The 12569-nt window shown below is 51.3% G+C and overlaps 1 protein-coding gene across 1 annotated transcript in view; it reads right to left on the bottom strand.

Annotated features, from left to right (window-relative positions):
• Nucleotides 1–12569, bottom strand: part of srp68 (signal recognition particle 68) — an 80131-nt gene that overhangs the window by 14126 nt on the left and 53436 nt on the right. Inside the window, exons 11-12 of the mRNA XM_038777251.1 lie at nucleotides 11106–11259; nucleotides 8904–8998 (exon numbers count right to left, since the gene is read on the bottom strand). Of these exons, the coding sequence (XP_038633179.1) occupies nucleotides 8904–8998; nucleotides 11106–11259 (249 nt within the window). The remainder of the gene's footprint in view (nucleotides 1–8903; nucleotides 8999–11105; nucleotides 11260–12569) is intronic.

A 12569-nucleotide genomic window follows, 5' to 3' on the forward strand; every position in this document is an offset into this window, starting at 1 on the left:
TCCCAGGTTCGATTCCCCGCTGGGTTACTGTCTGCGGAGTCTGCACGTTCTCCCAGTGTCTGCGTGGGTTTCCTCCGAGTGCTCCGGTTTCCTAGCACAGCCCAAAGGCGTGCAGGTTAGCTGGATTGGCCATGCTAAATTGCCCTTAGTGTCCAGAAAAAAGGTTAGATGGGGTTATTGGGTTCGGGGGATAGGGTGGAAGTGAGGGCTTAGTTGGTGCAGACTCGATGGGCCGAATGGCCTCCTTCTGCATTGTATGTTTTATTTTGAACCACATAGGGCAGATGGCCAGAAGCTTGAGCAGAGTGTCAGGACAGGAGCACAGTGGGGGCAGCAAGGTAGCACAGTTGCTTCACAACTCCAGGGTCCCAGGTTCGATTCCCGGCTTCGACGTTCTCCCCGTGCCTGCGTGGGTTTCCTCCAGGTGCTCCGGTTTCCTCCCACAGTCCAAAGATGTGCAGATTAGGTGTAGTTACTGGGTTATCGGGATAGAGTGGAGGCGTGGGTTTAAGTAGGGTGCTCTTTCCAAAGGCCAGTGCAGACTCAATGGGCCGAAGGCCTCCTTCTGCACTGTAAATTCTATATCTATGTTGGAGGAGGGGGAGGTAGAAAGCAGAGACATTTAGGGAGGGGATTCCAGAACTTAGGGCCTAAGCAATAGAAAGTACGGTCACTAACGGAGGAGTAACTTCTGGGACTCTACGGCTGGAATTAAATGAACTGGGGTATCTTGGAGGATATTGGGGCTGAAGGAGATTACAGAGGTAGAGCAGGGCGAGGCCATGAAGCGATTTGGATCAGCAAACAAGTGCACAATGCAAATTAATTATTTCAACAGAAAATTGCAGTGAGTGGAGGGTATTGACATTGAAAGTCATAGCCAACCAATCTGTAACTTGTGCAGGGCAGTCTCCTTGAGTGATTGATTGGGACTTCTGGCCAGAAATAGTGGTCTCACTAAATGCAGCCAATCAGAATAGTGCTAACATAAGGGGTATTAGACAGACACGGCAGGCAGCTATCACCATGCTTCTGTGCAATTTATAGAACTGGGTGCTTATTGTTCACATAAGTGTCTCTGTCTCAAAGATCAACGGCTAAAATGGTTATTAGTTTATGGATTAAAAACTTTGATTTACAAGTTAGTTATGGTTCTGATTCACTGATTTTTGATTTGATTTATTATTGTCACATGTATTAGTATACAGTGAAAAGTATTGTTTCTTGCATGCTGTACAAACAATGCATACCGTACATAGGGAAGGAAGGAGAGACTGCAGAATATAATGTTAGTTATAGCAAGGTGTAGAGGAAAGATCAACTGAATACAAGGTAGGTCCATTCAAAAGTCTGATGGCAGGGACTTCCGGTTGCGGCTATGACCAGCTAAGTCGCACATTTGGCAGCTCCTGCGACAAAGGTGTTTAAGGGCCGATTGGAGGGCCCCGACGGTACTGTAAAGACGAATCCCGGTGGGGGAAGGCTCCCTGAGGAGAGTGAGACCAACTTTATGGTCGGTACTCGGAGTGGGGCGACAAAAAAAGCGGCAGCAGCTCCCCGAAAAAAGCGGGGGAAGAGGACCAAAATGGCGGCCGGTGGCGCACTAGAAGATTGGAGAAAATGGGCGGAGGAGCAGCAGGCCGCTCTCCTCCGGTGTTTTACGGAGCTGAAAGTGGAACTCTTAGAGTCTATGAACGCGACGACCACAAGGCTGATGGGGGCCCAGGCGACCCAAGAGGCGTCGATAAGAGAGCTGCAGCAGGAGATGACTGCAAGGGAGGAGGAGGCCACGGTCCTCGTGGGAAAGGTGGAGGTGCACGAGGCACTCCACCTGAAATGGCAGAGCCGCTTTGAGGAGCTGGACACTCGAATGAGGCGGAAGAACTTGAGGATCCTGGGCCTAGCAGAAGGCCTGGAGGGGCCTGATCTCCTGAAATATGTAGTGGAGATGCTGAGCTCCCTGATGGGAGAGGGGGCCGGTCCATCGCCCCTGGAGCTGGAAGAAGCATATCGGGTCATGGCTAGGCGGCCTAGGGCGAACGAGCCCCCGAGGGCGGTGCTGGTGCGATTCCAGCGTTTCTGTGATCGGGAGAAAGTGCTGAGGTGGGCCAAGAGGGAGAAAAGCAGCAAATGGGAGAATTCGACGGTGCGGATATATCAGGACTGGAGTGCGGAGGTGGCAAAGCGGCGGGCCCGGTTTAACCGGACGAAGGCGGTGCTGCACGCAAAGAGGATCAAGTTCGGAATGCTGCAGCCAGCGCGCTTGTGGGTCACCTACAAGGACCAGCACCATTACTTTGAGACCCCAGAGGAGGCATGGACTTTTGTTCGGGAGGAAAAGCTGGACCTGAACTAGAACTTGGGAACGCCGGCGGTCGAGGCCGCCCGAGTACCCTTGACTGATCAAGTGGCCCATGTCTTTCTTAGGCCAGGTCGGAACTTGGTTAAAGTTGATGGATCGTTTGGTTTCTTTGAAATTTGTGTTATGGGGGGTTTCTTTGTTCCTTTTTGTGTGTCTCTTCCCGTTGCCAACTTCCCTTAATTATTGTTGTTGTAGGGGGGGCTTTTTTACTGTTTTTTGATCTGTTCTTTAAGGGTTATGGTTACTGTTCTGTTCGGTGGAGGGTGATGGTTAAATATGTTATTATTGGGTAGTTATTTAGTTATGCAGGCATAGTTATGTATTTATTTGAGATTTGTTATTTATATTGTTATATTGTTAAGTTGGGGAGGCGGGACGGGGGGGGGTGCAAGTTGGTTATGCGTGTTTTCTTTTTCTCTTTTTTCTTCCTCTCGTTTTAAGGGGGCTTTTTTATGGGCTTGGATGGGGACGGGGGTGGAATTGAAGATGGCGGGGTAGGGTGTGGCCGGGCGAAAGCGCGGGCTTTCCCCTGTTTCCCGCGCGCGGGACGGAGGAAGGGGGGGGAGAGAAGAGTGGGGTGTGGCCAGCAATGGCGGCTTTTCCCGCGCTGAAGCGGGGTCAGAGAGGGATGGCAAGGGGGGGGGGGGGAGGCCCCTCCCCCCCCCACATCGGGAGGAGTCGGAGTGTGGCAGGGGCAGCCGGGTCAGCGAAAACCAGCTGACTCTCGGGAGTACGATGGTGGATACACCGCGGCTAGGAGGGGTCCTAGCCAGAGGGGGGGGGGGGGGGGGGGGGGGGGGGGGGGGTAAGGGGGGGATACCGGGTTGCTGCTGGAAAGGCCGAGGACGGGAAGGGAAGAACGGGAGGAGAGAGGGGGGGGGGGGGGCCATCGCCATGGGGAACGGGTCAGAAGGGGAGGGTCGACCCGGGGCGAACAGGGGACAGGACATGGCTAATAGACAGGGGAAAGGGACGGGTCGCTCCGCGACCCGGTTGATTACTTGGAACGTGAGGGGGCTGAATGGGCCGGTCAAGAGATCAAGGGTTTTTTCACACCTAAAGGGACTGCAGGCGGATGTGGCAATGTTGCAGGAGACTCACTTGAGAGTAGTAGACCAGGTACGCCTGAGAAGGGGGTGGGTGGGACAGGTGTTCCACTCAGGCTTGGACGCAAAGAACCGGGGGGTGGCGATTTTGGTGGGAAAGAGGGTGTCGTTCGTGGCGGCGCAGGTGGTAGCAGATAAGGAGGGTAGGTACGTGATGGTGAAGGGTAGGCTGCAGGGGGAGAATGTGGTGCTGGTGAATGTGTATGCCCCGAATTGGGATGACGCGGGTTTTATGAGGCGCCTGTTGGGCCTCATTCCGGGTCTGGAGGCAGGGGGCCTGATCATGGGGGGGGACTTCAATACAGTGCTCGACCCTGGGCTGGACAGATCGAGTTCCAGGACGAATAGGAGGCCGGCAGCGGCAGAGGTGCTAAGGGGGTTCATGGAGCAGATGGGGGGGGTAGACCCTTGGAGATTTGGCAGGCCAAGGGCGAGGGAGTATTCTTTTTTCTCCCACGTCCACAGGGTGTACTCCAGAATAGACTTTTTTGTACTGAGCAGGGGGCTGATTTCGAGAGTGCAGGACACGGAGTACTCGGCCATTGCGATTTCGGACCATGCACCACACTGGGTAGAGGTAGAACTGGGGGAAGCACGGGACCAGCGCCCGTTGTGGCGCCTGGATGTGGGGCTGCTGGCGGACGATGAGGTGTGCGGAAGGGTCCGGAAGGGCATTGAGAGATATCTGGGCACGAACGACACGGGCGAGGTGAAGGTGGGGGTAGTCTGGGAGGCCCTGAAAGCAGTGATCAGAGGAGAGCTGATCTCCATAAGGGCACACAGAGAAAGGAAGGAGAGGCAGGAGAGGGAGAGACTGGTGGGGGAACTTATAGAAGTGGACAGGAGATATGCGGAGATACCAGAGGAGGGGCTGTTGAGGGAGCGGCGCAGTTTACAGGCCCAGTTTGACCTACTGACCACTAGGAAGGCGGAGACGCAATGGAGAAGGGCACAGGGCGCGGTCTATGAGTACGGGGAAAAGGCGAGCAGGATGCTAGCACACCAGCTGCGCAAGCGAGATGCAGCCAGAGAGATTGGGGGAGTGAGAGAGAAGGGAGGGAACGTAGTGCAGAAGGGGCAAGAGGTGAACGGGGTCTTCAGGGATTTCTACAGGGAATTGTACCGGTCTGAGCCGCCCAGGAGGAGGGGGGGAATGGAGAACTTCCTCGATAGATTGAGGTTCCCAAAGGTCCAGGAGGAACGGGTGGAGGGGCTGGGGGCGCCGATAGAGCTGCAGGAGCTAGTTAAAGGGATAGGCCAGATGCAGGCGGGGAAGGCGCCGGGGCCGGATGGGTTCCCGGTGGAATTTTATAAGAAGTATGTGGACTTGGTGGGTCCAGTGCTGGTGCGAGCCTTCAATGAGGCGCGAGAGGGGGGGGTTCTGCCCCCGACAATGTCACAGGCCCTGATCTCCTTGATCCTGAAGCGGGACAAAGACCCTGTACAGTGCGGGTCCTACAGGCCTATCTCCCTCTTGAATGTAGATGCCAAACTGTTGGCAAAGGTCCTGGCAACCAGAATAGAGGATTGTGTGCCAGGGGTAATCCATGAGGACCAGACGGGGTTCGTAAAGGGACGACAACTTAACACAAATGTCCGGAGACTGTTGAATGTGATTATGATGCCAGCAGTGGAGGGGGAGGCTGAGATAGTGGTAGCACTGGATGCGGAGAAGGCATTCGATAGGGTGGAGTGGGAATACCTGTGGGAGACGCTGGAACGGTTTGGGTTTGGGGAGGGATTTATCAAGTGGGTGAAGCTGCTGTATTCGGCCCCGATGGCGAGTGTGGTTACAAACGGGAGGAGGTCAGAGTATTTTGGGCTCCATCGAGGTACCAGGCAGGGATGCCCCCTATCCCCCTTACTATTTGCATTAGCGATCGAACCGTTGGCGATGGCACTGAGGGGTTCAGGGGGGTGGAGAGGACTGACAAGGGGAGGGGAGGAACATCGGGTATCACTCTATGCGGATGATTTGTTGTTATATGTGGCGGACCCGGAAGGGGGAATGCCGGAGGTAATGGAAATACTAGCGGAGTTTGGGGACTTTTCGGGATATAAATTAAATGTGGGTAAAAGTGAGGTCTTTGTGATACACCCGGGAGATCAGGGGGAGGGAATTGGGCGGCTCCCCTTTAAGAGAGCTTCAGGTACTTGGGGGTGCAGGTGGCAAGGAACTGGGGGACCCTCCACAAGCTGAACTTTTCAAGGCTGGTGGAGCAGATGGAGGAGGAGTTCAAGAGGTGGGACATGGTACCGCTGTCGCTAGCAGGGAGGGTGCAGTCAGTCAAAATGACGGTCCTCCCGAGGTTCTTGTTTCTGTTCCAGTGCTTGCCCATCTTTCTCCCCAGGGCCTTCTTCAAGAAGGTAACTAGCAGCATTATGGGCTATGTGTGGGCACATGGCACCCCTAGAGTGAGAAGGATTTTCTTGGAACGGAGTAGGGACAGTGGAGGATTAGCGCTACCCAATCTTTCCGGATACTACTGGGCGGCGAACGCATCGATGGTGCGCAAGTGGGTGATGGAGGGGGAGGGGGCAGCTTGGAAACGTATGGAGAGGGCGTCCTGCGGCAATACAAGCCTGGGGGCGCTAGTAACGGCACCATGGCCGCTCCCCCCCACAAGGTATACCACGAGTCCGGTAGTGGTGGCCACCCTTAAAATCTGGGGGCAGTGGAGGCGACACAGGGGGGAAGTGGGGGGTCTGATGGCGGCGCCACTGAGAGGGAACCACAGATTTGTCCCGGGGAACACTGGCGGGGGATTCCAGAGCTGGCACAGGGCGGGCATCAGGCAACTGAGGGACATGTTCATAGAGGGGAGGTTTGCGAGCCTGGGAGAGCTGGAGGAGAAATTTGAGCTCCCCCCGGGGAACACGTTTAGATACCTGCAGGTGAAGGCATTTGCCAGACGACAGGTGGAAGGATTTCCCTTGCTTCCCGATAGAGGGGTGAGTGATAGGGTGCTGTCAGGGGTCTGGGTCGGAGAAGGGAAGGTCTCGGACATCTACAAAATAATGCAGGAGGTGGAGGAGGTATCGATAGAGGAGCTGAAAGACAAGTGGGAAGCGGAGCTGGGAGAGCAGATAGAAGATGGGACATGGGCGGATGCCTTAGAGAGGGTCAATTCGTCGTCGTCGTGCGCAAGGTTGGGCCTCATCCAATTTAAGGTGCTGCACAGAGCCCATATGACGGGGACTAGGATGAGTCGGTTCTTCGGGGGTGAGGACAGGTGTGTTAGGTGTTCGGGAAGCCCTGCGAACCATGTACATATGTTCTGGATGTGCCCGGCACTGGAAGAGTTCTGGGAGGGGGTGGCGGGGACGGTATCGAGAGTGGTGGGAACCAGGGTCAAACCAGGGTGGGGGCTAGCGATTTTTGGGGTTGGGGTGGAGCCAGGAGTACAGGAGGCAGGGGAGGCCGGAATATTGGCCTTTGCGTCCTTGGTAGCTCGGAGAAGGATCTTGATTCAGTGGAGGGACACAAGGCCACCAAGTGTTAACACCTGGTTAAACGACATGGCAAGCTTCATCCAATTGGAAAGAATCAAATTCGCCCTGAGAGGGTCGGTACAGGGGTTCTTCCGGCAGTGGCAGCCCTTCCTTGACTTTCTGGATCAGAGATAGGAACTGGAGGCCGAAACAGCAGCAACCCGGGGAGAAGGGGGGGGGGGGGGGGGGGGGGGGGGGGGGGGGGGGGGGGGGGATAGCAACGAAGGGAGCACGTCAGCGGGGGGTCGCGGGCAATGACTGCCCGAGGCCATCGGCAGAAAGGGAGAAACGGTTTGGTTGCTAGACTGGTAGCGCGGGGGGGGGGAGGGTGGGGGGGTGCGCGCGGGGGAGGGCGTGGGGAGGATTTTCCAGGGGGATTTGTTGTGTTATAATTTAAAATGTAGTAGGGGTAAATGTTTGTATCGAAAAATTTCAATAAAAATTATAAAAAAAAAAAAAAAGTCTGATGGCAGTAGGGAAGAAACTGTTCTTGAGTCGGTTGGTATGTGACCTCAAACTTTGGTATCTTTTTCCTGACGGAAGAAGGTGGAAAAGAGTACGTCCGGGCTGCGTGGGGTCCTTAATTAAGCTGGTTACCTTTCCGAGGCAGCGGGAATTGTAGACAGATGGGAGGCTGGTTTGCGTGATGGACTGGGCTACATTCACGACCTTTTGTAATTTCCTGCGGTCTTGGGCAGAGCAGGATCCATACCAAGCTGTGATACAACCAGAAAGAATGCTTTCTATGGTGCATCCGTAGAAGTTGGAGAGAGTCGTAGGTGACATGCCAAATTTCCTTAGTCTTCTGAGAAAGTAGAGTCGTCGGTGAGCTTTCTTCACTGTAGTGTCGGCATGGGGGGACCAGGACAGGCTGTTGGTGATCTGTACACCTAAAAACTTGAAACTCTCGACCCTTTCTACTTTGTTCCCATTGATGTAGACAGGGGCATGTTCTCCACTACGCTTCCTGAAGTCGATGACAATCTCCTTTTTGTTGACATTGAGGGAGAGATTATGAGTTGCAGCTCCCTCGGCAGGAACACGTATCTAATCCTAAGAATTTACTCTCTTACCCATAAAAATGTTTACGTTTTGCTCACACAATGTGTAAGGAAAGCCAAAGAAACTCAATTAACCGAACCAATTCATTAATGGCGTGAATAGATCCAGGTGAAGTATTATTGTGAATAACTTGGAGCTATCCATACATCAGCTTGTTTTATAGTTTAGTTTGCTAACTGGCAGAACTTGATATCAATCATTCCCTGAAGTGATAGGGTTTTATTTAGGGAAAATGCCAAGGGGAACACTGGGTATCTTGCGTTACCCATTCTACTGTAAAAGATAGTTTGTAAACAAGGCCTTGTGTCAGCTCACAAGAAACCCAGTTTTGGCCTAGGAAGTGGATTTTTGTATTGGGTGCGAGTTATTTGGAGAAGCCTGTAAAAAAAACAGTACAAACTAATTCACTGGACTGCACTGTTCTGTTTGGCACAGGTTATCCATATATACAGTGCCTCGTGCAGTTAGCTGGATTAGAATGTGGACGAACTAAGTGCGTATCCCCTGTTGGACCAATGCTACCATCCTGCAAGTGGTTCAACCGATGATCAGTTCAAATATTCAGCCAATATGCTCCCCCCGCCCCCGGCCTGCTTTCCTGAAGGTGTTGGCCAAAACATTCTAGGTCACCTTTCCATAAAGGTCAGCCTTCACCTGGTACGTTGCCCAAGTTATGGAAAGTATCCACATTTTGGGAGGATGGTATCAGACTGGACACCAAAACATCATTGCCTTGGTTCTCAGGTGAATGATTACTTGAATTGAAGACTGACAAGAACCATCATCGTCTTCAGTTGAGCACATAGAGGAAATTGTGGAACTATAGCAACAATTGTTTAACGGAGGAGACTGAGAATTAACTCATACTCCTCCATGCCTACCTGTAGGCCTTGTAAACCAATGTCTTCAGCTCCACCTCTGCCTGGAAGGTTTTATCATCTTCCAACCCTGATAGTTGGGGCAGCTCCGACAGATTCTGTGCATTAACACAATGTCCAGTGTTAGAAACTCAGATACAACATTCACACCTTACCTGGTTTCAGCCCGTGGGTGGTCAGAACCCTCCAGCCCAAGAGTGTCGAGCACAGTCCTAAGGGCAAGTGTTGGCCTCAGGGACGCTGCTATTCTTTGGTTAGTTTCCAAGACCAACACTCCATCTAATCGTGTTGGATTGCACGGACGATTTGTGTCCCTTTAAACTTTTTCGTGCAGTCACAAGTGTGCGACAATTTAAAAGGGCTAACTAGTGCCTGGCCAGTGAGGGACTTTTGGATTGTTGTGAGGTTGTACAGCTTAAAAGAATATTGTCCATGAACCACATTTATAGCAGAGCAAGACAAGCTGTCCCAATATCCAGACATGTGGGATGCCTCAGAATGCTTCCTGCACTGTGAATGCAATTCCCATCCTAGACTGTGTACTGGATCTTTGAAGCTGCATATAGAACATAGAACAGTACAGCACAGAACAGGCCCTTCGGCCCTCAATGTTGTGCCGAGCCATGATCACCCTACTCAAACCCACATATCCACCCTATACCCGTAACCCAACAAACCCCCCCCCCACCTTACTTTTATTAGGACACTACGGGCAATTTAGCATGGCCAATCCACCTAACCCGCACATCTTTGGACTGTGGGAGGAAACCGGAGCACCCGGAGGAAACCCACGCACACAGGGGGAGGACGTGCAGACTCCACACAGACAGTGACCCAGCCGGGAATCGAACCAGGGACCCTGGAGCTGTGAAGCATTTATGCTAACCACCATGCTACCCTGCTGCCCCTACACTAGGAAAAGGAAAGGGTGTGTAAGTGCTTAAGGCAAGTGCCAGCAATCTGGATTTGGTACTGCCAATTTGCTAAAAGCAAGCACCATTCAAAACAGTTGGGCCGTATATCAGCTGATCTCATTTAGTTACCTACAGACAAAAATAAGTATTTCTGACTTGCTCAGTCTGACTTCTTTCCCCCGCCCTTCCCACTCTCCAGACCTCTTTCTTTGTGCTGTCTCTTCTGTATGCTTCCCATTCTGTATGGCTCTCAAATTTTTATTCGTCTTTCACTCTCCCTATGTCCCTTCAACTCCCACTAATTCTGTGGAGCCTCTTAAAGAAATACAAACCTCTTCTTTTGGTGGAAGTGTATTCCCTACATGCCATTCGGGAGGATACAGACACCACAGAAACATCCTGGAGTATAGGCCCAGAGATTGTGCTGGTCAGAATGCTGGGTAAGTCCCATGGGTAAGTCCATTTTAAAAATATTTTCTGGGCAAATTTGGTGGCAGGTTGCATGAGGATGAGGAACAGTTGCTACCTACCCCAGTATTTTTGTTGCTGAACTGAGACACAGTATTGGGCCAGGGTCTGGGGAATGAAGCTCCCGTCAGTGTTGGAACTGTATCCAGAATTACAGCCGTAAGTGCCACTCCCAACGAAGGGGAAAATTGGCGCAACATACACAGGGTGGGGAAGGAAGAGTGAATGAGAATCAGGTGTGCGGCAGGTGGTAAAAAGCCACCATCAGGGCAGAGCAGGAAACAAGGGTTACAACTAGGATATACCTCTACCCATACACGCACTAACTACATTTACAATACATGGTGAAAGAACTGTTAGAACTCTGTGGTCTAGTCAACTGTGGTGAACTATTTCCCTCCACTCAGTCATGAAGCCTGACATGGTTGCTTTTATTAGTCCAGCATGTGACTCACAATGCTGCTCTGGTACACGGGACAGCAAAATGTTATACTTGTCCCAGAGACACCCACACCATATAGAGTGGAGTGTGGAGTCTCTGTTGAAACAGATATAGTACCTTTGGTATATATTATAATGAATTCAGAACATGAAGACAAGGTTGTTGAACCCAAACAGCCCATGTTACTTATTCTCCACCAGCAGGCATGCCCCAATCTCATGCCCACCCTATTTGCATTTCCTGTTGTAGTAGAACATTTCTGACTAAGTTATTTCAGCGCAGACTTCAGCAACTCAAGGAATAGCCAATACACTGGTTACAGCATGGTTCTACAAGAAAACAAACCACTGCCGCAGATCTCTTAGCAATCGAGTAGCTTACCTGCAGGATAATGTCATACAGCCGGATCAGGTCTTGTGGTCGCAGTACACGTTTCCCCTCATCTTGCAATGGTTCACTCAGCTGCTTCTGCAAAGCCTCGGCCATGGCAACGTTACGTTTTATCGCCGTAGAAAGCTTAATGTATGTAAGGTAACTGTATGGGTCCAAGCAATAATGAGAATATGATCTATAGCCTAACAAAACCTCTTTTAAACATTTAGTAAAGAATGTGCTTAAGATGTTAAAAGCATTCAACAGAATTTATACAGAGAAACTGTTTCCTCTGGTGGGACAATTGGAAGTTTTAAGACAGGTGGGTTAGAATTGAATTGGTAAGGACAAAGATGGGTAAATAGAACTAAGATATAGATCAGCTGTGATCTAATTGAATGGTGGAGGCTCGAGGGTCTCCTGTTCTGTTAAATCTCACTGCAAATCGGCTCTCCAGCCTGTACCTGCCCCTACAATCACTCATTATGGTAGATGGCCGTTTATCATTTCCAGATTACCAAAGTGACCCCAGTTTCAGGATTCAGCACACTAATACCAACGGGAATCCTGCAGCGAGCTTCATTTTGGGATTGGTTACTCATTTTCATCACCTGCTGCCATTCTGAAGACCTCTCCACATTGTTTTTTTAAATTTTTTTTTAAAAACAGTACAGCACAGAACAGGCCCTTCGGCCCTCGATGTTGTGCCGAGCAATGATCACCCTACTCAAACCCACGTATCCACCCTATACCCGTAACCCAACAACCCCCTCCCCCCCCAACCTTACTTTTTTTTAGGACACTACGGGAAATTTATCATGGCCAATCCACCTAACCCGCACATCTTTGGACTGTGGGAGGAAACCGGAGCACCCGGAGGAAACCCACGCACACACGGGGAGGACGTGCAGACTCCACACAGACAGTGACCCAGCCGGGAATCGAACCTGGGACCCTGGAGCTGTGAAGCATTTATGCTAACCACCATGCTACCGTGCTGCCATGTTTTGCCCTCTCACCTCCCCAGCCTTTCAATAAAGGCGCTGACACGGGAGGCGCAGACTGTTTAACCTGGAAAGTAGCCATCAAGAACAGGTGACCTGAGAGGAAGATATGATTGCGAATAGTATGGGAAAGGGTAGTTTTAAATTAATCTGCAAGAGCAACATGAGGACACAGGTTCAAACTAATAAAAGGAAACACAAGAGTGATTTTTTTCTTCACACAGGAATCAGCCCTGGAACAAACTTTGTTATTGTGGTGCAGAGAAAAGTCCCAAAGTCATCTAAAAAGCAACAGATTCATCAGTGGGCTGGGTGATTTAAGTTCAGTTGAATTGGCTTCCTCATTTGCAAGTAATCTTGCCAGCTGCACTCTGGAATTGGGCAATTTTCATGAAGTCATGGTGTCTTTGGAAGGCAATACCTGCATCATAAACCATGCAGGATCCCTGGCTTGGAGGCATTTAACAGG

This window comes from Scyliorhinus canicula, chromosome 18 (genome assembly GCF_902713615.1).
Source record: "Scyliorhinus canicula chromosome 18, sScyCan1.1, whole genome shotgun sequence".
Lineage (NCBI taxonomy): Eukaryota > Metazoa > Chordata > Chondrichthyes > Carcharhiniformes > Scyliorhinidae > Scyliorhinus > Scyliorhinus canicula.